General features: G+C 42.4%; 1 protein-coding gene and 1 non-coding gene across 2 annotated transcripts in view; both read left to right on the forward strand.

Moving 5' to 3' along the window:
• DOCK5 (dedicator of cytokinesis 5) overlaps positions 1–25,275 on the forward strand; it is a 232,639-nt gene that overhangs the window by 100,654 nt on the left and 106,710 nt on the right. Inside the window, exons 6-12 of the mRNA XM_032144465.2 lie at positions 4,741–4,889; positions 9,238–9,373; positions 11,690–11,847; positions 13,353–13,434; positions 15,114–15,243; positions 17,043–17,115; positions 21,682–21,824. Of these exons, the coding sequence (XP_032000356.1) occupies positions 4,741–4,889; positions 9,238–9,373; positions 11,690–11,847; positions 13,353–13,434; positions 15,114–15,243; positions 17,043–17,115; positions 21,682–21,824 (871 nt within the window). The remainder of the gene's footprint in view (positions 1–4,740; positions 4,890–9,237; positions 9,374–11,689; positions 11,848–13,352; positions 13,435–15,113; positions 15,244–17,042; positions 17,116–21,681; positions 21,825–25,275) is intronic.
• On the forward strand, positions 22,689–22,805 carry LOC116462189 (U5 spliceosomal RNA). The gene has a single exon (XR_004246278.1). It is a non-coding gene; the product is annotated as a U5 spliceosomal RNA (small nuclear RNA).

The raw sequence follows: 25,275 nt of genomic DNA on the forward strand, positions 1-25,275 counted from the left end.
GTGATCCCAGCTACTTGGGAGGCTGAGGCAGGAGAATTGTTTGAACCCGGGAGGTGGAGGTTGCTGTGAGCCAAGATTGCACTACTGCACTCCAGCTTGGGTGACAGAGCGAGACTCCATTAAAAAAAAAGTTATAAATATTTGGACTAAAACTATAAAAAGTGAGGCTTCAGGTATCTCCAAGTAGGAGAGGGAGAAATTCTAGGCAAATGCAGGAATATCTTTGCTATCCTGAAAAAAATTTAGATTGCTTTATTTTGTGGAGCCATTCTTCACTCAAATTGAAAGCAGAGTATTACAGAGTGTTATTTTAAATTTAAGCTGTCAAAGTTTGTTTTTGAGTCCCTATTGTGTTCCAGGATTGTGCTGTCTTTTGTGGAGAGGGTCACAAAAATTCTTGGATGATGTGACAGTGGCTGATAATGCAGAAAAGGCTGAAGTGAGTGATGACGAGAGATAACCGAGAAGGCTTCTGCAACAGGCGGGCCTGGGCAGTATGGGATTCAGGAGAGAAAGAGCTGGAAGGAGGGCAACTGGAGAGAAAATAGAGCCTCAGAGGAGCTTAGCACATGCTTTTTTTTTTTTTTTGAGATGGAGTTTCTCTCTTGTCACCAAGACTAGAGTGCAATGGTGTGATCTCGGCTTGCAGCAACCTCTGCTTCCTGAGTTCAAGCAATTCTCCTGCCTCAGCCTCTCGAGTAGCTGGGATTATAGGTACCCGCCACCACACCCAGCTAATTTTTGTATTTTTAGTACAGATGGGGTTTCACCGTGTTGGCCAGGCTGGTCTCGAACTCCTGACCTCAGGTGATCCACCTGCCTCGGCCTCCCAAAGTGCTGGGATTACAGGTGTGAGCCACTGCGCCCAGCCAGCCCGTGCTCTTTTGGTGAGTGTTTGGTTTTCTCTTCACCTGTCCTCATATGCTTCCCCCAAAACCCATGAAGTGTCGGGGACCAACTATTATGTGAAACGTCTTGCTTAGAATGCTCTTAGGAATGTAGCAACAAAGTCCATCTCCTTGAAGTGAATGGGGAAATTGTTTCCTTTGGTGTGTTCTAGCTTGTCTATTCAGAATTCACTTGGCACAGTAAATCAGAGAAGAATGGCTGTCTTCATCCTTCCTTGGGGGACAAACTTGGCAAACAAGGCTGGTATGGACGGGCAATAATTAAATTGCCACGGATAGTGTCTAATATAATTGAGACTAAGAACTTGTGTACATGTACCCCAAACAAAGCACTGTGTCACACAGAGGATCTCCGGAGCCTTTGAACTCTTTCAGTACTATATTATGAGAAGCAATATCTTAACATTAGAAAACATTTTAAATAGCTAAGAGTGGACAAATGTGTTGCAAGAAAGAGAATAAGAGTCTCTTTCTGCCTAGCAGTTATGAAAGGCAAAAACTGATAGGCTTAATTTCTCACTTCTTTTTCTAATTTTGAAGAAAATTAAATGGAAACATTTTATATAAGATTGAAGGAAAAAAGCAGGGTTTTTACCTTTGCTTATTAAAAATAGGATCTTTAAAAGCCTCATTTTTATGTTTTGCTAAGGACTGGGGGATGAGGAAGAGGCAATTCAGAAAATGCTAAAAGCAGTAAATGTAGGTAGTTTCAAAATTTTAGACAGGCTTTGCCTTCTGTGTTTTTTAAGATCAGCGGTGTTAACAGAGCATTTTGCAATCACAGATAAATGGGTTCTTCATCTCTTTCCTTTGTGTTGCCACAGAACTTTGAACTTGTGTTAGGGTTTCATCACACTCTGCTAATCTCAGTTTTGTTCATTGCCCCCTACTTTACACCAAGGCCTCTTTCTTCCTCATTTATTCTTTGTTAAGGAGTATTTTGGATGTTTTCAGCCCTGTTTCTAGTCTACACCTGGTCTAGGAATCTGTGTCCTTAGGATCGACATAGAAGGACATCACTAGAGAACATTGTGTGCTGTCAACATCTCTCTCTGTGTGTGCATTGTTTTTTGGGGGTTTTTTGTTTGTTTGTTTATTTTACAGAAACAAGGTCTCACTATGTTGCCCAGGCTGGTCTCAAACTCTGAGGCTCAAGTGAGCCTCTTGCTTCGGCCTCCCAAAGTGCTGGGATTACAGACGTGAGCCACCACACCCAGCCAATGTGCATTGTTTTTATAGCAGATAAGAAGAATATTTTCCTATAATTTCAGAAGTATAGGTTATATAACTATATCATGACTTTCAACTGTAAAGAAGAAAGAAATGGGGCCGGGTGCAGTGGCTCACGCCTGTAATCTCAGCACTGTGGGAGGCTGAGGCGGGCGGATCATCTGAGGTCGGGAGTTCGAGACCAGCCTGACCAACATGGAGAAACCCCATCTTTACCAAAAATACAAAATTAGCTGGGCGTGGTGGCGCATGCCTGTAATCCCAGCTACTCGGGAGGCTGAGGCAGGAGAATTGCTTGAACCCGGGAGGCGGAGGTTGCGGTGAGCTGAGATCACATCATTGCACTCTAGCCTGGGCAACAAGAGTGAAACTCCATTTCCAAAAAAAAAAAGAATGAAAGAAATGGATTTATAGTATATACGGATTGAGTGGAGTTCTACGGGGTTTTATTTAACTAACATCTCAAAAGTGATACACAGAAGACTTTTCTCTGAACGCTGTACCTAAAGTAACATCCTTCCCCTATATACACAAGATCATATTGTCCTATTTATTTTCTTCTTGCACTTTTCATCATCAGAAATTATCTCATGTGTATATATATTATGATATAATATATAGCATATGTATTTACTTTCTTATTGCTGTCTTACCCTCTCTAGAATGTTAGATGCTTGAGGGCAGAAACTTTATTTCCAGCACATAGTGGATGCTCATTAACTTAAAAAAATTAAAATGAAGCCGTCAATCATTTAGATCAGGGGTGTCCAATCTTTTGGCTTCCCTAGGCCACATTGGAAGAAGAATTGTCTTGGGCCACATATGAGATACACTAACATGAATGATAGCTGACGAGCTAAAAAATGAAAATTGCAAAAAAATATGATAATGTTTTAAGAACATTTATGAAGTTGTATTGGGCTGCATTCAAAGCTGTCCAGGGCCACAGGTTGGACGAGCTTGATTTAGAAGGTCGTGTGATGGCTTAGGTGTCAAGTGTTTGATTCTTAAAATGATTGAAAAACAAATGATTACTTAGTTGTAAGGTAATTTAGTTTGGTTACAGTAAGTTACTAGTGAAACCAAGATTAACAGTTTAATATGTGAATGGTCTAACAATTGTCTGGGGAAATGGAGACTTTAAAATAATATTTAAAATTATATTTTCTAGTATTTCTTATCTCTGAAATTATAATTATTTCTCCATTCATAATTCACTCATTTAGTACATTTGCTAGAGTGCCTACTTGTACCAGCTATATTCTAGGGACACACAAATGAACAAACTGTCCTATAAAGGCTTACCAGCTAAGCAGGGAGGCAGATGAGCCAGCGTAACCCAGGGTTCTCCATGCTATCATGGGAGCAAATTCTGGGCACTGTGGATGGGACCACTAACCTAAAGTTGAAGTTTCAAGGTAGAGACATCTAAGTTGAGACTGAAGAAATCAGAATTACCAGTTGGCAGAGGGTGTAGTGTGAGTCAGAAAAGGATAGGGGTGGGGGTAGATTTGGAGGAAGAGGACAAAAGAGGAAATAACATATTGAGAGGATCTGGAGCCTTGGAGAGAAATGGACATGGCTTTGCATGGAAGGGAACATAGATTGTTGGGGTGGAGACCGGTATGAAATGCAGCTGGGAATGTGCGGAAGAGTCAAGATAAGGAAGGATCAAGATATGTGTCTGGAGGACATTGAGAGTCAATGGAGGGCTTTAAACCCAGGAAGGGCATGGCTAGAGTTTTAGGGTACATGGATGATTTGATATGTTTGTGAGTATGACCCACTGTTTACCCTACAATCACCAATTGCCACAGTTGCAAGAGGAGAGGGTGTAGAAATGGCTCGGGAGAAAGCCATTCTTATTAATATATTTTCTTAAAATCCCTGGATGCATGCAGCTTACTCTATGACATGATTGATTAAATAACACCTTATAAAGAACCAGGCCAGGCGCAGTGGCTCATGCCTCTAATCCCAGCACCTTGGGAGGCCAAGACGGGCAGATCACTTGAGGTCAGGAGTTCAAGACCAGCCTGGCCAACGTGATGAAACCCCATCTCTACTAAAAATGCAAAAATTAGCTGGATGTGGTGGCATGCACCTGTAGTCCCAGCTACTCAGGAGGCTAAGGCAGGAGAATCACTTCAACCTGGGAGGAGGAGGTTACAGTTAGCTGAGTTCGTGCCACTGCACTCCAGCCCGGGCAACAGAGTAAGACTCGTCTCAAAAAAAAAAAAAAAAAATCGAACAGGCCAGGCATGGTGGCTCAAGCTTGTAATCCCAGCACTTTGGGAGGCCGAGGCGGGTAGATCACTTGAGACCAGGAGTTTGAGACCAGCCTGGCCAACATGGTGAGACCCTGTCTGTACTTGAACCCGGGAGGCAGAGGTTGTAGTGAGCCAAAATAGTGCCACTGCACTCCAGCCTGGGCGACGGAGCAAGACTCCATCACAAAAAAAAAAAAAAAAAAAAGAATCGGCCAAAAGATGTTCCCTCTCATCTGACATTCCTGTTAAAAACAAACAAATAAAAAAGGATGTTTCCATCCTGTCACACCTTTTTTTAAGAATCTTCTCCTCATCATATTTTCTCATCTTAGAACAACAAGCTCACCCTCTTCCGCCAGCTGCAGCAGATGACGTACAGCCTGATCGAGTGGCGGTCCCAGATCCTGTCTGGGACTCTCCCCAAGGATGAACTGGCAGAGCTCAAGAAGAAGGTCACAGCCAAAATTGATCATGGGAACAGGTAGGTAAACCAGGGATGACTTTTCACTGAAAACTTGGCGAACAGTGGGCATGTTCACGCTAATGACACTGTTTGCAGCAGACTTTTGATCTTAGAGTTGCCAAAGAATAATGCTTACTGCTCTCATTTTGTCTTTGAAGACATTTAATTTTGTTGAAAAAAATGTCACAGTTCCCTCCATGGCCAGGCTCTGTGTTGGATCTCTGATCCCATGGAGGTGACAGATGACCAGGAAAGATGGGGCTTGGATTGAGGCTGCTCCACTCCAAATAAAGAAAACAAAAACAAAAAACCTGGCTGAGCATAGTGGCTCACACCTATAATCCCAGTACTTTGCAAGGATGAGGCTCCAGGATCGCTTGAGCCCAGTAGTTTGGGACCAGCCCGGACAACATAGCGAGGCCCCATCTCTACAATAAATATTTGGAAATTAGCTGGGTGTGGTGGTGCACACCTGTCATCCCACCTACTCGGGAGGATCACTTGAACCTGGAGGTTCAAGGCTGCAGTGAGCCATGATTGCATGCCTGCACTCCAGCCTGGGCAACAGAGTGAGACCCTGTCTCACAAACTAAACTAAACTAAAATCCCTGAAAATGACCAAGCCTCTGAAGTTGACATTTTCAGATACTTGGGACTGTATCTATTTTTATTCTAACAGTGGATTCCAAATCAGTACCAGACTCATTCTCTTTCTTTCTCTTCATCTCCCCCTAACCGGGACCATTGTCTACAGTGTGTGAAAAGCAGACTTGCAGGAGTAGTAAAACATGTTTGTAGCCTGTTGATTATGGCTACAATCACCTCTACAGAGTTAATCACTTCATTAATCTTCTAATTAACTCAGGCACATGTCTAGGCTCCAGATATCACTGCCTTTAGGAAAATGAGAAATTCAGTCCTATATCCAAATTGATGGTGGCCTGGGGTTTTTGCCTCCTGACCAGCTCTTTTTTAAAAGGCAGAAGTGGTTCCTCGGTTAGTTGTTATTGGTGATTCTTTTGGAATTTAGTTTCATTTTCTAAATTTCTTCAACTTGTGCATATGTGATTTTTTTCCTCCTCCTCTACCTTGCTTTTCCAATCTCGGAATTCTTGGATATCCCTCAGAGACCTACTAAAATACAGATCACTATGCCACTTATTTAAATGTCATAGACTGTGACAACTATATTCTGAAGTAGCCGAAGTGAACATGCCATGCAAGATTCAGATTCAAGCAGTATTTAGGAAACACCTTCTATGTACATTTCATATACATTACTTGATTATAATCTTAAAACATAGGGTTGAGGTAGCTGTTATTATTTACGTCTTATGGATAAAGAAACAGACCAAGTGAGCTTAAGTGATTTACTTCCCAGTCACATAGGTAATAAATGGGAAAGGTTAAATTTGAACCCAAGACTTTTGACTCCATGTCTAATGCTGCCTTCTTAGGGTTAAGAATTAATAGTGCCCTCCCCTATTACTTGACCACCCAGAAGACCATACCCACAGTGGCTGCACTGCCAGGCTTGTGGTGTCAGAGGACTTATTAAAAGGCCAATTAGGCCAGGTGAGGTTGCTCATGCCTGGAATCCCAGCAGTTTGAGAGGCTGAGGTGGGCAGATCACCAGAGGTCAGGAGTTCGAGACCAACCTGGCCAACATGATGAAACCCCATCTCTACTAAAAATATAAAAATTAGCTGGGCATGGTGGCATATGCCTGTAATCCCAGCTACTTGGGAGGCTGAGGCACAAGAATCGCTGGAACTCAGGAGGTGGAGGTTGCAGTGAGCCAAGATCACGCCAGTGCACTCCAGCCTGGGTGACAGAGTAAGACTGTGTCTCAAATAAATAAATAAATGAATAAATAAATAAAGGGCCAATTAGGTGGGATAAGGCAACTCTCCATTGCACATAGGACACTTCTGCCATTTGGTGTCTTGCCATGACATTGGCCTGGAGGTCCCGTGATCTCTGGCACAGGATGTTCACACCCCACAAACGGCAGAACATGACTTCTTTCCCATTCCACCTCTTGGAAGTAGCTCAGGAAATGGAGCTGCTGTGTCAGTGCCTTCCTGATCCAGTCTGCGAGCAGCCAGCATGGCCATCGTTCATGAGTCTGGGTCTGGCCGCCATGGAAAGGAACCTGCCAGATGAAATCACTTGATACAGATGCTGTAAAACACAGAGGAGGGAGAGGAGGCATTTTTGCGTTCTTCCCAAAGACTTGGCACGTTGCAGTGTTATCCCTGAGCAGTCTTGCTCTTTGGTGCCGGGAATGCATGCTGGGTATTCGGATAGCAGTATCCTATTTCCACCACAGTTCTCAACTTCTTGAGCCTAAGCAAAATTTTTTCTACTTTTGTGTGAACTTTGGGCACAAAAGCCTTGAGGGGAGGGATTGCACCCACGATATAGCCCTTAGTATTCCCAAGCATATGCAGAGCTACAACTTCACACACAGCCAGGTGTTTGCTTCTGCTAGTTGCTGCGATAAGAACTGTGTTAGTCCATTCTCACACTGCTATAAAGAAATACCTGAGACTGGGTAATTTATAAGAAAAGTGGTTTAATTGACTCATGGTTCTGTTGGCTGTACAGGCAGCATACCAGCTTCTGCCTCTGGGGAGGCCTCAGGAAACTTACAATCATGGCAGACGGGGAAGCAAGCACGTCTTACATGGCCAGAGCAGGAGCAAGAGACAGAGAGGTGGGAGGGGCTACAGACTTTTAAACAACCAGATCTCGTGAGAACTCCATCACGAGAACAGCACCAAAGGGATGGTGTTAAACCATTTATGAAGGATCCACCACCATGATCCAATCACCTCCCACCAGGCCCCACTTCCAACATTAGAGTGAATGTGAGATTTGGGTGGAAACATAGATCCAGACCATATCAAGAGCTAACATTTATGCTTAAGCTGAGAGTTTACTGTATGCTACATATAGTATTAGGTACTGTACATGCATTATCTTATTAAATTCTCACAACAGGGCCAGGTGCAATGGCTTATGCCTATAATCCCAGCACTTTGGGAGGCCGAAGTGGGAGGCTCACTTGAAGCCAGGAGTTCAAGACTAGCCTGGGCAACATAGCAAGACCCCATCTCTACAATTTTTTTTTTTTTAATTAGCTGAGCATGGTAATGTAAGCCTGTAGTCCCAGCTACTTGGAAGGCTGAGACGGGGACTGCTTGAGCCCAGGAGTTTAAGGCTGTCTCTAAAAAAAATAAAAAAAAATAAATTCTCACAACAACCTTGAAGGGTAAGGAATGTATACAAATGAAGAAACCAAAGTTTTGCAGAATTAATTAAATTCTCCAGGGTCATAATGGTAGCAAGTATTCAAGCCAAGATTCAAATTGTGGTCTAAATGACACCAGAGCCCATGCTCTGGCCATGAGATAGCAGCAAGCCAGGACTTACTTCACTCGTCTCCTTTATGACCATCTTAAGTTAAGGAAATCAAGGCAGCAAGCCCTCAAATAATTGTTCATTGGTCCTTCGTAGCAATGTAATAAACAGTGAGACCACGCCCACTTGGTCTGTTCCTTTACTCATAAAATGGAAATAATAACATTTACCTCCACCCTACCTCATGGCGTTATAATCAATCAATGTTTGTGAAGTGTATATAGGAGGTATGTGTGTATGTATTTATTTATTTATTGTTTCAGACAGGGTCTTGCTTTCTCACGCAGGCTAGAGTGCAGTGGTGCAATCTTGACTAATTGCAGCCTCAACTTCCTGGGCTCAAGCCATCCTCACACCTCAGCCCCCCAAGTAGTTGAGACTACAGGCGTATGCCACTACACCTGGCTAGTTTTTGTATTTTTACCAGAGACAGGGTTTCAACATGTTTCCCAGGCTGGTCTTGACCTCCTGGTCTCAAGTAATCTGCCCACCTCAGCCTCCCAAAGTGCTAGGATTACAGACGTGAACCATGGCGCCTGGCAAAGGAGGTGTTTATTAAACACAGGTTGAATCTTAATTTTGTTTGCTCTATTTACTTCATTTCATAGTTCCTCTTTGTAATAACAGAAGAATACAGGCAAGAAGCATTGGCCAGAGGATTTTAGTCAGAATCAGTGCCACTTTTACTTTTCTCTTGAGGGTCTATGGACCATATTTGCATATCCTTCTACGACTTTGGCTAATATCATCTCATGAGTTTTCTAACAGTGTTGAAAGGTGGCAGAAACTGAAATGAGGAAAGTCAATGAGCTGTGCTTCCCTTGGCTTGTCCAGCATCTCCCTTTCTAACTATGGATCCTCTGGGCTCCTTGATGAGGACTCCTCAGTAAAAAGTCTGCCACTGGTGAGGAGAACCAGCTGACTACTGCTTTCTCTCCAGAATGCTGGGGTTAGATCTGGTGGTGCGAGATGACAATGGGAACATCCTAGACCCCGACGAAACCAGCACCATTGCCCTCTTCAAGGCCCATGAGGTGGCCTCCAAAAGGATTGAGGAAAAGATCCAAGAAGAGAAGGTACAGTTCCTCAAATGTGAAATTCTGCCCACTGAGGTTCCATTTTTGCCTTGGTTTTTAATGAAAGAAAGGGAAATCATTGAGAACAAAACTACTTCTGTAGTTTTGTCCTCATTTTAAAAGTGAAACATAGCAGAAAGGATGAGGCAGGTATATATATATATTCTGATATGGAAAGATTGCAAAGGTATGTATTAAGTGAAAAGATCAGGATCCATAACAGTATATATAAAATGCTATTATTTATGTTTCGAAAAATGTATATAAATCTATGCTTGCATATACATAGACTAACTCTGAAATAATAGACAAGAAATAATTATTAATGGATGCATCTGGGAAGGAAAACTGGGTGGGAGGGAGACTTTTTAAATGTGTAATCTCTTGCATTCATTGCATATATTACAATTTCAAAATAAATAGTATTTATTTATTTTTATTTTTTATTTATATGTTTATTTTTGAGATGGAGTCTTGCTCTGTTGCCCAGGCTGGAGTGCAGTGGTGCAATCTCAGTTCACTGCAACCTCTTCTTCCTGGGTTCAAGCAATTCTCCTGCCTCAGCCTCCCAAGTAGCTGGGATTACAGGTGCCCGCCACCATGCCCAGCTAATTTTTGTAATTTTTTTTTTTTTTTTTTTAGATGGAGTCTTGCTCTGTTGCCCTGGAGTGGCCATATCTCAGCTCACTGCAACCTCTGCCTCCCAGGTTCAAGCTGTTCTCCTGCCTCAGCCTTCCGAGTAGCTGGGATTACAGGCACCCACCACCACGCCCGGCTAATTTTTGTATTTTTAGTAGAGATAGGATTTCACCATGTTGGCCAGGCTAGTCTCGAACTCCTGACCTTGTGATCCACCCGCCTTGGCCTCCCAAAGTGCTGGGGTTATAAGCGTGAGCCACCAAGCCTGGCCAATTTTTGTAATTTTAGTAGAGACAGGTTTCATCATATTGGTCAGGCCAGTCTCAAACTCCTGACTTCAGGTGATCCACCCTCCTCGACCTCCCGAAGTGCTGAGATTATAGGCATGATCCACCGCACCCAGGCTAAAATAAATAATATTTAAAAATAAAGTGTTTGAAAGACTTTGAAAGTGATAATTGGACATTAAAGAAAAATTAGAATCCGTGCATGATGGCTCATGCCTGTAATCCTAGCCCTTTGGGAGGCTGAGGTGGGCAGATCATTTGAGGCCAAGAGTTCAAGACCAGCTGGGCAACATAGTGACATAGCGAGACCCCTTTTCTACAAAAATTTTTTTTAAAAATTAGCTGGGCATGGTAGTGCATGACTGTAGTCCCAGCTACCCAGGAGGCTGAGGCAGGAGGACCACTTGAGACTGGGAATTTGAGGCTGTAGTGAACTATGATCATACCACTGCACTCCAGCCTGGGCAACAAAGCAAGACTCTGCCTCTTAAAAAAAAAACTTATTCATATTTTGATTTCTCAGACCCAAACACATTGACATTTTGATATATGTTTTTCTTCTAGTCTTTCTGTTCTAATGAGTAAAGATTTGAGTCAATTTTCTTTGGTTTGCTGGTTTGTAGTGTTTACTTCTTTAGCGTGGTCTTGATAATATTTGTGTTCTGAATCCAGTGGCAAACCATGCCTGAAGGTAAAGCCTTTCCAGTGGAATATTTTGTTTTTAATGAGAGTTATTTCTCTATCCAGGATAATGGATCATGATGTTTGTGCTTTTGAGCTTCATTCAGAAGCTATTGTGTAAGACAGGCACTTCTTGGAGCTACCAAAACCCTGGAATTATCACCTTTAGACAGCATTTGTTTGAATGTCTGGGGTTCAAGGCCCTGAACAGAACAGTCTTGATCACTGAAATTATAATGATTATATTTTGCTCACTGCATTTGTCCACTTACATACACTTTTTCTTAGCAAATGCACTTCCTCTTGGGTGTTATCTGTGTTTTGTTTTTTGTTATTTATTGATTAATCAACTGATTGATTGAGACAGGGTCTCACTTTGTTGCCCAGGCTGGAGTTCAGTGACTCCATCATAGCTTACTCACTGCAGCCTCCTCTGTTCCCAGGTAGCTGGGACTACAGGCACAGCTAATTTTAAAAAAATTTTTTTGTAGAGACAGAGGCTTGCTGTGTTGCCCAGGCTGGTCTCAAATTCCTGGGCCTCTAGTAGCACTGGGATTGCAGGAGTGAGCCACTGTGCCCAGGCTTTGTCTGCCATTTGCAGGCTTGCTTATTTATTTATTTATTTATTTATTTATTTATTTATTTATTTTTGCCAACATTTCCCGTTTGACAAAACCAAGATGTTTTTCTCTGTTCCCTCTTTGTTCAGTCAATCCTGCAGAACTTCGACCTGCGGGGCCAGTCCATCTTCAGTACCATCCACACCTATGGCCTCTATGTGAACTTCAAGAACTTTGTCTGCAACATCGGGGAAGATGCAGAGTTGTTTATGGCCCTCTATGACCCAGACCAGTCCACTTTTATCAGGTAGCAGAGACCCAGATCCCCTGCTGCTGACCTAACAAAGATACCCAGCCTTCCCCTGACCCCTACCCGGGCAGCTCTTTGCCAGATTTGAGGGGAGAAAATAGGGAAGCAGGGCTGATTTCTAAGCAGTAGAATGTAAAATCATATGGTCTATGAAGCCTTCATATGTCACTACTAGAACAATGCGGCCAGTTTGTATACTCTCTGGGATTTAGAGATCACATAAAACTCATTAGGGTTTGGAGATGGGAACAAAGAATTCAAAACACTGTGTGGGAGGGTGAGAAAGGGATGAATAGGCAGAGCACAGAGGATTTTTAGAGCAATGGCACTATTCTGTATGATGCTATAGTGGTGGGTGCATGTCATTATGAATTTGTCTAAATGCACAGGATGTTCGATGCCAGGAGGGAACCCTTATATAAACTGTGGACTTTGGGTACATGATGTGTCAATGTAGCTTCATCAGTTTTAACTAATGTTACTACTATGGTCGGGGGAATGTTGGTAGCAAAGGAGGTTGTGTCTGAGGGGAGAGAATATGTTATGGGACTCTATTTTCAGCCCAACTTTGCTGCAAAGCTAAAACTGCTCTAAGAAAATTATATCTATTAAAAAACATTTTTTTAAGACTCTAAGGAGTGTAATGGGCATTGTTCAGCCCTACAGTGGTACTACTGTTTAACAGCTAAGAAAATGGAGAATTTATTTTTGAGAAGATAGTTAAAAGTAATTGCTGACAATTTGTTTCTTTAAAAAAATTTTTTAATGTAATAATGTGGATTACAGGGGATAGATTTGGAATGACTGTTATAAAATTAAATTCTTTTTTATCTTTATTTTTTATTTTTTGAGACAGAATTTAGCTCTTGTTGTCCAGGCTGGAGTGCAATGGCATAATCTCAGCTCATTGCAACCTCCGCCTCCCGGGTCCAAGCGATTCTCCTGCCTCAGCCTCCCAAGTAGCTGGGATTACAGACACCTGACACCATGCCCCACCAATTTTTGTATTTTTAGTAGAGATGGGGTTTCACCATGTTGGCCAGCCTGGTCTTTAACTCCTGACCTCAGGCGATCTGCCTGCCTCAGCCTCCCAAAGTGCTGGGATTACAGGCATGAGCCACTGCACCCTGCCTAAAATTAAATTATTAATTTAGAAAAGCTGAAACTTTTATTCAAAGATTTTGAGATGGAAGGAAAACCCAGACCGTAGCATCCCATGAGCCCTACCATGTCTGTGCCCATCAGGAGCAGTGGGTGTCCTGTATCTGTGTGGGGCATGCCTTGCAGAGCCACAGCAGGGACGCTTCTCTAATGCCAGGACACCCCGCAGTGGCCATCTGTGTGGTCCCAGTTCCCAACTCAGCTCTTTTCACACCAGCCTGTTGAATTTCACTGAGCATTTCTGGCCTTTCCTCCTTCCCTTGTAAGTCTATACTAAGGGTAGCCTCGTCTCCAACCCCAGTTAGCCTGTCATTAAGAGCAATTTTTTTTTCCTTTGCCAGTGAGAACTATCTAATTCGTTGGGGCAGTAATGGGATGCCCAAGGAAATAGAGAAGCTCAATAACCTCCAAGCAGTGTTTACAGTAAGTCCTCCCTTCTGTTTAATCATTCTCTTTGGTTGTGACATGAACATATTCATATAATGAATATGTGGAAAACATACAAAATGAAAAGATGAAAGGAAAAATCGTCAATCTGCCTAGCAGGAATAACCCACCCGTTTATTCAACATGTACTTCAATGCCAGGCACTGATTTAGACACATGAAATACATCCATGAAAAATCGGGGGGAAAAAAGCAGTTTTTGTCCTGATGGATAAGACAAATAATAAACAATAATCAATCCAGGCACAGAGACCCATGCCTGTAATCCCAGCACTTTGGGAGGCCGAGGTGGGAGCATCACTTGAGGGCAGGAGTTCGAGACCAGTCTGTGCAACATGGTAAAACCCTGTCTCTACTAAAGAATTTTAAAAAGGAAAAATGACCTCAAAGTACAAGAGGAGTGATGCTGGCAATTCAGATATGCCAAAGAGAAGCGTGCTTCCTTTAAGTGAAAAGGTAAAACTTTATAAATTGTATGTATAGGAAAAAACAGCACATACAGAGTTTGGTACTGTCTTTGGTTTCAGGTATCCACCGGGGGTCTCAGAGCATATTCATCACAGACAAGGGGGGCCTACTCTATCAATGTGCCACAATATATGTACCTAGTCACCTGGAGTCTTAATTTTTCCATTAACAGAAGCCTTGCAGACCTAGAGTAGAAATGCAGGGTGGACGTTATCATTGATGTATACCTTGGAGACCTGAGTTAACTAAATTGCAGGGCCTGGATTTGGAATGATTATGTTAAAAGTGACTCTTGCTTCGGTAAAGAGAGCTTGGGCAGCTGTTTCATATAACCAATTTGAGATGTGATTAATTTTTTTTTCTGAAGTTGAATTGAATGAGAGATATCAGCTCATTCCTGGGTTTACTCACCCATCCTTAAGAAAACAAATAATGGCCGGGCGTGGTGGCTCATGTCTGTAATCCTAGCACTTTGGGAGGCCGAGGAGGCTGGATCCCTTGAGCCTAGATGTTCAAGGCCAAGGCCAGCCTGGATAACATAGGGAGACCTTGTCAAAAAAAAAAAAAAAAAAAAAGAATATAGACAAGTGTAGAACCCTAGCTACAAGAGAAATAAGTATTTCATTGACACATCTGTCATGATTCAGTATACACTGATAAGCTCTCAATGGAGACCTCTCATAAATCAGGTGAATAGTCTCATAAAGCAGTGCCTGTCTCATAGTTGCCTCACGGGCTTGTTTTGAAGAGGAAATGAAACGTCACAGACTTGTGTGGATACCCAGTAAATGTCAGTGTTACACAAGTTTTTACTTCATTTGATGCTGAAATGCATCCTGTGCTGAGATACGTCCAAGAAGGATACACAGTCGCAATGATGAGGGCCCTGATTTTTCAATACCCTGCTTAAGCTGATGAACTGGAGACTTCCAAAGGACTATGATCTGATTTGTAAATTTGAAGTAGGAACTGGGGAACAAAAAAGCACTTGTTTAAAAGCACAAAGTCATGTTCTCTGATGCCATAATAGCTCTTGGATGGAGATGGGGAAGAAGAGAGTTGTTCTGGTATTTCAGCATTGAGAAATAAGGTCTGAACAGGATTTTGTTGTAGAGGGTAAAGATAAAGAGACACGGGTGATACAGTGGCCCAGCTCCACCTCCTCTCACACTTTCTCTGCCCCTTTAGGACCTCAGCAGCATGGACCTCATCCGGCCCCGCGTCAGCCTTGTGTGCCAGATTGTCCGCGTGGGCCACATGGAGCTGAAGGAAGGCAAGAAGCACACCTGTGGACTCCGAAGACCTTTTGGAGTGGCAGGTACAAGAGAGACCCAGAGACAAATGTGAAATAGTGTAGCGCTGTGGAAAATAGCATGGCAATTTCTCAAAAAATTAAACATGGAACTAGCAAATGATCCAGCTGCCCTGCTTCAAAACAATCAAAAGCAAGGTCTGGAGGAGATATTTGTGCATCCGTGTTTGTAGCGATATTATTCACAATAGGCAAAAGGTGGAAGTAACCTAGGTGTCCATCAGTGCATAAATGGACAAAGAAACTGTGGTGTGTATGCACAATGGAATATTACTCACCTTAAACAGGACAAGAATTCTGACACATGCTACATACAGCGTAGGTAAACCTTGAGGACTTTACGCTAAGTAAATAAGCGAGACACAAAAGGGCAAATATTGTATGATCCCACTTATATGAGGTGCCTAGAGTTGTCAAATTCACAGAGCCAGCATAGAATGGTAAGTGCCAGGGGCTGGAGAGGGGAATGGGGAGTTAGTGTTTAATGGGTGCAGAGTTTCCATTTGGGAAGATGAAAAAGTTCTAGAGATGGAAGGTGATGATGGTTGCACAACAATGTGAATACACTTAATGCCACTGAACTGAACACCTTAAAATGGACAAGATAGTACATTTTATGTTATGTGTGTTTTGCCACAATTTTGAAAATAGAGGGAGGCAAGGAGGAAAGGAGGAAGAAAGGTGGGAAGAAGGCCCAGAGATAGTAAGAGATGGATCACGTTGTCATTGTTAGTATCAGACACGCAGCATTTACTGCTCGTCACTGCCAGTTTTCTTTGTGTGGGTTCTGTGTCCTCACCTAGCCCACGCTCCTTTCTTTCCCCCTGAGTGCCCAACACTGTGTCTTATACACAGTAGAACCTAAGTTGTGACTATTGGATTCCTCCCTGTCTGGGTCTGTGTGTTGATTTTAGTGGAATAAAATACTCGCTGGGAAGTGGTTTGCCGGTCTAGGAAATTTACTTATCGAAGACAATGTTGTGTTTGTTTCTAAATGCTTTCAGAGAGGCTCCTTGGCTTACATCAAACCCCAGAACCTGCCAAAAGGCCCCGCGTCTTCCTCTGTAGTTTGTTTAATTGAGGAAATATATTTTGGGCCTTACATTGACATTTTGGTTGCTCATAGATTGAAAACGATCAAGGAAATGTCATAATTCTGCTCTTGGACCTTTGGTTCCAGACTTACTAAAAAGTAACCTGATGTTAAATTTCTCAAGAATTTAGCAACTCAGGCAGGGCATGATGGCTCATCCCTGTAATCCCAGCACTTTGGGAGGCTGAGGCGGACAGATCATCGGAGGTCAGGAGTTCAAGACCAGCCTGGCCAACATGGTGAAACTCTGTCTATACTAAAAAAATACAAAAGTTTGCCAAGCGTGGTGGCATGCGCTGTAGTGGTCCCAGCTACTTGGGAGGCTGAGGCAGGAGAATTGCTTGAACAGGGGAGGTGGAGGTTGCAGTGAGCCGAGATTGTGCCGCTGCACTCCAACCTGGGCAAAAGAGCAAGACTGTCTTTTAATAAAAAGCAAAAGAATTTAGCAACTCGATCTTGTAGAGTTTTTAAAGTGGGTAGTCTGCAAAATTGATCCAGTAAAACCCAGACCCCTTCCTTAGCACCTCATGAGTCACTTTTTTGCTAGGCTAGGTACACTGGGAATCACCATTGGCAAAGAAATAAAACAAAGTCCCGGCTTGGTACCTTTCTTCCTGCGGTGTTTTATGTTTGCTGATACTGTCCTTTTCCATAGTAACTTACTGAGGCATGAAGCAATTAGTTTCTTTAATGAAGTTTATCTTTTTCCTAGTGATGGATATTACTGATATCATACATGGGAAGGTGGATGATGAAGAAAAGCAGCATTTTATTCCCTTTCAGCAGTAAGTACTTTGGCATGTGTCCCAGGTGACTTGAGACCTGGATTAGCCATTCAATTGTCTGTTAACACAGAAACAGGTGCTAGAAACCATTTTCTCAGAGAAGGAAAGATTCTAAGCTGCAAGATTGTCAGATAGGAGCTGAACAGAAGACTTTATTCAAAGTCCTTGATGTTGGACTCCCATTGAAGAGGGTAAACTGAGCTTTCCTGATTCTATAGAAAGCATCAGGCCGGGCGTGGTGGCTCACGCTTGTAATCCCAGCACTTTGGGAGGCTGAGGCGGGCGGATCACGAGATCAGGAGATCGAGACCACGGTGAAACCCCGTCTCTACTAAAAAAAAAATACAAAAAATTAGCCGGGCGTGGTGGCTGGCGCCTGTAGTCCCAGCTACTCGGAGAGGCTGAGGCAGGAGAATGGCGTGAACCTGGGAGGCAGAGCTTGCAGTGAGCCGAGATTGCGCCACTGCACTCCAGCCTGGGCGACAGAGCGAGACTCCGTCTCAAAAAAAAAAAAAAAAAGCATCAAAGAATATAAAAGGGCACATATCTGTCTGCCCTGGAATGCAGAGCAGGTGCCATCCTTGTGTCAGCAATGCCAAAGTATATGTGCAGTCTATTGCATGAAACAGGCATCATGGATGATACGGAATCACGTGGGCTAGCGTAGGGCTTCTCAGACTGCATCATGCATATGAATCAGGGCACCTTGTTAGGCTGCAGGGGAGTTCTGCCTCTGACAAGCTCCCAGGTGATGCTGATGTAGCTGGTCTGAGGGCCCCACTGTCTGTAGCGAGGGCTTAGGAGATGAGAGAGTGAAGGGCTGACACACCCATGGGCCAGTGTTCCTGCATGTCGGGGGAAAGCCAGCCTGGGAGCATGCGAAAGGATCCTTGCAGAGCTTTACTGAGGCCCTCCATATTGAGCTGTAGGAGCTGGAGCCATGGGTAGACCATTCAGGAGCTGTTGGGAGCAGATTCAAGCCGTGTCACTCTGAAGAAGTGCAGGTGTGAATGTCATGACCTGCTGTAGCACCTGCACAGGCAGTAGAGGCCTAGCAGAGGCCAAGAGCATTGCCGGGACCAACTCCCACCAGGGGCCATCATGCCAGTCAGAGGGCATCATCTCAGCTCACTTGCAGCTGCCACTGCAGACAAGTGGAACAAACTGAGAATTCCACAAACCAGCCAGAATCATATATTTGAGTTAATATATCATTTTTTACAAATGATATCACAAATTAGTGGAGAAAGATACATTATGCAAAAAAAAAATTTTGGAGAAAGTTAGTTAGTCATTTAAGATCCCTAAGTTAGATTCCAGTCTCACAACTTATGCCAGTGTAAATTTTAGATCATTAAGCATACAATTGTAAGAGCTAGAATCTTAAAATATTAACAGGAAAATAGAAGTTTTATATGGTAGTAATGAGAAGGAGGCCATTTTAAAGATTCAGACAAAAAAATAAAAATTGATAGATTTAACCACCCAAAAATTATAAAGAACTTATACATATTAAAAAAAATACAATCTTTGCAGTGTGTATGAGAAAGGATGAGTATTTGTAATATATAAAGAATTAGTAGAAATTAATAAGGACGTGAAGGGAATACACACACACACAGAAATGGTGTACATTTATTGAGGATGAGTGAAATGCAGATTGAAACATCAAGGTTTAGTTTTTATCTTAACCACACTTTAGTGTTGGGTAGATACAAGGAGACATACATTACTTATAGAGAATATGAATTGTTACAATGCATTAAAAGCCTTAAAATTTAGATATTTCAAAAAATTTACTCCGTGATTAACAGTGACTATTTCTGTTGATGTAACTGTTGGTGATTTTGCTCCTGTTTTTGTTTTCCTGTTGTCTGTTTTTTATACAAAAAATATGTATTATATGTAATATATAAAATATAAAAATTTTAATCTTTCAATGTTAAGTCCACACCTTTGGACCAGTTTCTAAACATAATAGTGCAAATAGCCCATGCTAAGTAGTACTTGTCTCTTTTATCCAGAGGCTGCTATGAATTATTTTTTAAAATATGGCCATTGCACTCCATCCTGGGTGACAGAGCCATACCCTGTCTCAGATAAAATAAAATATAAAGTAAAAATAGATAAAATAAAATAATTAAAAAATAAAATGCACTTACCTTGTATGCTACCACCTATATATTGACCTTCCAAGATGAGACAAATATTTTATGTAGCACAGTCCTAAAGTTATGTGATAACTTTCATCTCCATGAATGCTGCTCTTGTTTTGTGAATAATATAAAACACTGTATGCACATACCTATATAAATATGTATTGTATAATATATAAATATGTTTAAGTATATTTAATAAACATGTTGAATTTAGGGCCAGGCGCAGTGGCTTAACGCCTGTAATCCCAGCACTTTGGGAGGCCGAGGCGGGCATATCACGAGGTCAGGAGATCGAGACCATGGTGAAACCCTGTCTCTACTAAAAATACAAAAAATTAGCTGGGCACAGTGGCGGGCACCTGTAGTCCCAGCTACTCGGGAGGCTGAGGCAGGAGAATGGCATGAACCTGGAAGGCGGAGCTTGCAGTGAGCCAAGATCGTGCCACTTCACTCCAGCCTGGGCAACAGAGTGAGACTCCGTCTCAAAAAAAAAAAAAAAAAAAAAAAAAAGATTATTAATGGAGCTGAAACATTCCTATTGCCTAGTGATGTTATAGCTGTTTTAACATCTCAGCACAACTCATTACCTTTTCTGTTTAAATATGTTTAAAGACACAAATAGCACTGTGTTGCAATTGCCTGCAGTATTCAGTACAGTAGCATGCTGGACAGGTTTATAGTCTAGGAGCAATAGGCTATACCATACAGCGTAGGTGTGTAGTAGTCCATATATTCCGGGTTTGTGTAAGTGCACTCTATGTTATCTACACAATGACAAGAGAGCCTAGTGACATGTTTCTCAGAAAGTATCTCTGCCAATTCTCCTGCCTCAGCCTCCCGAGTAGCTGAGATTACAGGTGCATGCCATTACACCCAGCTAATTTTTCTATTTTTAGTAGAGACAGGGTTTCACCATGTTGGTCAGGCTTGTGTCAAACTCCTGACCTCAGGTGATCCACCCACCTTGGCCTCCCAAAGTGCTGGGATTACAGGTGTGAGCCATCATGCCTGGCCAGCTCCGTTATAATCTTATGGGACCACGGTCATCTATGTAGTCTGTCATTGACTGAAACATTGTTAGGAATATGACTGTATATTGAATAAATATAAATATACATATAATACTTAATAAATATAAATGTACCATATATATAGTAGTACTATGAATGTGTTATATTTGTATTTAAGATTGTATGTACATAATAGGAGTGGCCTTCATGGATATGAAACGTGTCTGAAACAGCCATCTGTTTATTTGCTGGTGGTGATGTGCCTCCTGCTTAATTTCTGAACCAGCTTTCCTCCAGCAACCATATCACAGTACTTAGTCCTGAGATTGTCCCCACTGTATAATCCGTGCTTTGAGTCCCTGACGAACCCTGCCTTAATTTCATTACTGCTCACTGTGCAGCCAACAGCTGCAGTGAAGTATTTACAACGTAGACTGCAGCCTCTGGCATTGAATGCCTAAGATTTATGGCAAGCGCTGCCATAACTTACTTCAAAAACTTTACAGTGTTTTCCAGTAGGAGAGTGTTGTATGGGTATTCTGCAAGTCCATTTAGAGAGAGTCATTTGTAAAAAACAGGAACTCAAGACTATAGCAATCGCATTTGCCAGTCACATATTGCGGTGTGTTTTATTGTCAGGGTACAGGGATCCCTGCGGAGAAAGCTGGCCTACATGCAGTGGACAGAGGAGACAGGAGACTGTTGTACTGCACCAGGCCCATGTGCAGTTGCTGATAGTGCTTCTGCCTTCAGTAGAATGGGGGCTGTGTTTGGTTCTTTGATCGCCCTTTACGAGCTGCGGCCTGATAAGGTCACTCAAATGGAGCTTGTTTGGCAGCACCCATGCCAAGATCTAGCTTGTCACCACATGGAAATCTGAGAACATCTACCAGACACCAGGCATATACACTGTGCTCATACATAGGGGGTTGACACTAGACAGGAGCCTTAACAGGCATGCGATCCCAGCCCATCTCTTACAGATGGAGAAACTGAGGCCCAAAGGGAGCCTCTTGCAGAGCTCACTATCAAGCAGAAGTAGACCTGGGGGCTCCTGCCCCTTCCGTGGGTGCTCTGTCTTCAATTCTATTGCAGCAGCCTCTTCTGCCTCTGAAAGAGCATGGAGCATTGCCTCTGATTTTAATTGCTAACCGTTGGTCACCAGTTTTGTGTACCCTTGGGTTTTTTTCCTCCCTCTTTGCCTCAAGTCATTTCCAAGGTGAATTTAGTATTTAAGATAGACACAAAATGGAAAAATAAAGGAAAGATAGAAAGATAGGGGTACTTAGTGTTGATATCTCCAGATTATCCCCATACGACTCACCATTATCTGAGGTTGTGCTGCAGAGACTTCCTTTCTCCCCCTCCCACCTTACCTCTTATTTCTCTTTCCCAAGAATTGCGATGGAAACCTACATCCGCCAGAGGCAGCTCATCATGTCGCCTTTGATAACATCACACGTGATTGGGGAGAATGAGCCACTCACTTCAGTCTTGAATAAAGTGATTGCAGCAAAGGAAGTGAATCACAAAGGGCAAGGTACAGTCCAGTGCCAGAGCTGGGAGGGACTCTGCTGAGGGTGGGGGACATTCACAGCTGGGTCCTTGGACTCCTGCCCTTTATTATCTTTCTCTGATACAAAACAGCCTCTGCTGGGGACTGTCCCCTTCAGCTTCCTACCACAGGCTTTTAATACTGAACTGCATTGAGATGTACCCAGCAGTGATTTGATCACAGTTGTGTTTTGTAAATTCTGTGGAACAAATTTTTATCCCATGAGTCTTTACTCTTTATTCATTCATTTATTTATTTATTTTTTGAGACTGTCTCATGTTGTCACCCAGGCTGGAGTGCAATTGCATGGTCTTGGCTCACTGCAGCCTCCACTTCCTGGGCTCAAGCAATCCTCCTACCTCAGCCTCCCAAGTAGCTGGGACTATAGACATGCACCACCATGCTCAGCTAATTTTTAAATTTTTTGTAGAGATGAGGTCTCACTATATTGCTCAGGCTGGTCTCAACTTCTGGCCTCAAGTGATCCTCCCACCTTGGCCTCCCAAATCCCTGGAACTATAGGCATGAGCCACCACTCCTGGCCTCCACATTTTTGTCTACCCTTCGTTCCCAATGCCGACCCTAGATAATAATTATGCTCTATTCTGAATAAGTTTATCCCATCACATTTTTTAAAATTGAGAGGAAGGAAACCAAAGTAATACAGATGAATATGTATTAATATAAAATAATGTAAAAATTTTAGTTTTTAGTATCTCCATATCATGTTCTGTTGATAGAGTTTTAACTAAGAGAAGTTCTGCTTATTGAAATTGCATTTTGAATCAAATAAGGAAAAGACTCAAATACCAAGATGGTGACCATATTTGTATAATTTCAAAGATTGAATGGTTTGATTTTCCTTAATATTTTATAAATCTTTCACCTTTAGTTACTAAAGATTTCCATGGAGAGGAACCACTCGGAGCTTTAACCAACTTTTTAAGGCCTTGTGTTTGCAGAGCTTATAAAATTAGTTTAAAAAAAGGAAGCAGCATTGTTGTCTGGGGTAATACCCCAGGGTTTGTTGTCCCATGCCAAGAAAATTAAGGACATGGATACACACAAAGAGTGAGTTAAGGAGTGGAGGTTTAATAGGCAAAAGAAAGAAAAAGGAAAATAGCTTCTTATTCTCTCTTGTGAGAGATAGGGCCTCCCAAATATTATAGGCAGGCTTGAGGAGCTGGTGTCTGATTTATGTAGGGCCCACAGATTGGTTGCACTAGATGTGACATTTACATAGCATGCAGGGAAGACTGGTCACTCCACCCTAATCTTACACAAATGGGCTTTCCACCTGGCTGGTGTCGTGTTGTCTGTTTCTTACTGTACACATGGCTGGCAAAGAGAAAGGAAGATGGAGCCACCATGTTGGACATGCCTAGCTCCAGGTAGCCTTTTCCTATTGGCACAACTGCTGGCATTCACCCGTGCAAGCTTCCAGCTTGCTTGTCTATGTCTGCAGCTCGATTTTACAGGCGGCTCTTTGTTGGAAAAGAAAATGATTTGGGGACTGCTTTTCATTAAAAGGAAAACCTTGCTGAGGATTTCCTTACCCTCACTATCTGCCTAAATAATTTCTTAACTCCTGTATCAAAAATATGTAGAGACTGGGCCGGGGGCAGTGGCTCACGCCTGTAGTCCCAGCACTTTGGGAGGCCGAGGTGGGTGGATCACAAGGTCAGGAGTTTGAGACCCTCCTGGACAACATGGTAAAACCCCGTCTCTACTAAAAGTACAAAAATTAGCTGGGTATGGTGGTGCATGCCTGTAATCCCAGCTACTCGGGAGGCTGAGGCGGGACAGTCACCTGAACCAGGGAGTCGGAGGTTGCAGTGAGCCGAGATTCTGCCACTGCACTCCGGTATGGCAACAGATTGAGACTGCCTCTAAAAAAAAAAAAAAAAAATGTAAGACTGAATTAGTCTGTATGTATCAAAAATACAGAGACTGAGTGACTTTTTTTTCACTACCCTGTAACTGTCTTCCAAAACGAAAGCAATCAGCACATTATTTTCATGATATTTAGTTTCTTATATATTTGCAATTATCCTGCATAGGAAAGACATGCAAGAAATCAATAAAGAACCTGAAAACAAATAACTAAATATGTTTCTGGGTTTTCTGTTTGTTTTTTTTTTGTTTTTGAGACAGAGTCTCACTCTGTCACCCAGGCTGGAGTGCAGCAACGCAATCCTAGCTCACTGCAACTTCTGCCTCCTGGGTTCCAGTGATTCTCCAGTCTCAGCCAACTGAGTAGCTGGGATTACAGGCTCCTGTCACCACTCCCGGCTAATTTTTGTATTTTTAGTAGACACGGGATTTTACTATGTTAGCCAGGCTGGTCTTGAACTCCTGACCTTAAGTGATCCTCTGGCCTCAGCCTCCCAAAGTGCTGGGATCACAGGTGTGAGCCACTGCGTCCGGCCCTATTTCTGTTTTTTTAGAGTTTTTAACTAAATATAATTTCAGTTGGCGTGGAAAACCATTACACTAAACAGATTACCATGTATGTGTAATTTTTTTTTAACAAAACTGAAAAAAAGTCATTTCCATTCTTGCTGCCTAACAACAAAACAAGCACTTTTCATTCTTTTTTCTTTTTTTTTTTTTCCAAATACCATACTTCATGCCAAACAAGCACTTTCCAAATGTTTTTATGCTCGTCACAAATATTTTTTATGGCTGCATAATATTCCAGGGTTTAGATTTAAGGAAAGGGAATCCCTTAGATAAACACTTAGGTGCTTTCTAATTTGTCATTATTACAAATATAAAAACCTCTGCTCTGACTATCTTTATACATGAAGTCTTTTCCGTGTTTAAGACTGTCTCCCTGAGAAAATTCCCAGAAGTTGGATTTCTAGGTCACATGCTGGGAACAAGCCTACACCTGGAGATACACATATTGCCAAATTGCTTGCCATAAATTTCTACTATGTGTGAGTGTTTATATTCCTGCACTCTTGGTTATGTTGCAAACTGATATTTAAAAATCATTAGGGCTGGGCGTGGTGGCTCACGCCTGTAATCCCAACACTTTGGGAGGCTGAGGCAGGTGGATTGCTTGAGGTTAGGAGTTTGAGACCAGCCTGGCCAACATGGTGAAACCCCATCACTACTAAAAAAAAAAATACAATAATTAGCCAGTGTGTTGGTGCACACCTGTAATCCCAGCTACTGGGGAGGCTAAGGCATGAGAATTGCTTGAACTTGGGAGGCAAAAGTTTCAGTGAGCTGAGATGATGCCACCGCATTCCCGTCTGGGCAACAAAGTGAGACTCTGTCTCAAAAAAAAAAAAAAAAGGAAAAATGGTTTGTTCTCAGAGGTTTAATAACTATACACTTCTTTTTTCTTTTAATGTTCTGCCTTCTTTTTCTATGTAATTCATTATTGGGAATTTATTTTAATGAAAATACAAGATGGGAAAATAAA

Source organism: Hylobates moloch, unplaced genomic scaffold (assembly GCF_009828535.3).
Source record: "Hylobates moloch isolate HMO894 unplaced genomic scaffold, HMol_V3 SCAFFOLD_22, whole genome shotgun sequence".
NCBI classification, from domain to species: domain Eukaryota; kingdom Metazoa; phylum Chordata; class Mammalia; order Primates; family Hylobatidae; genus Hylobates; species Hylobates moloch.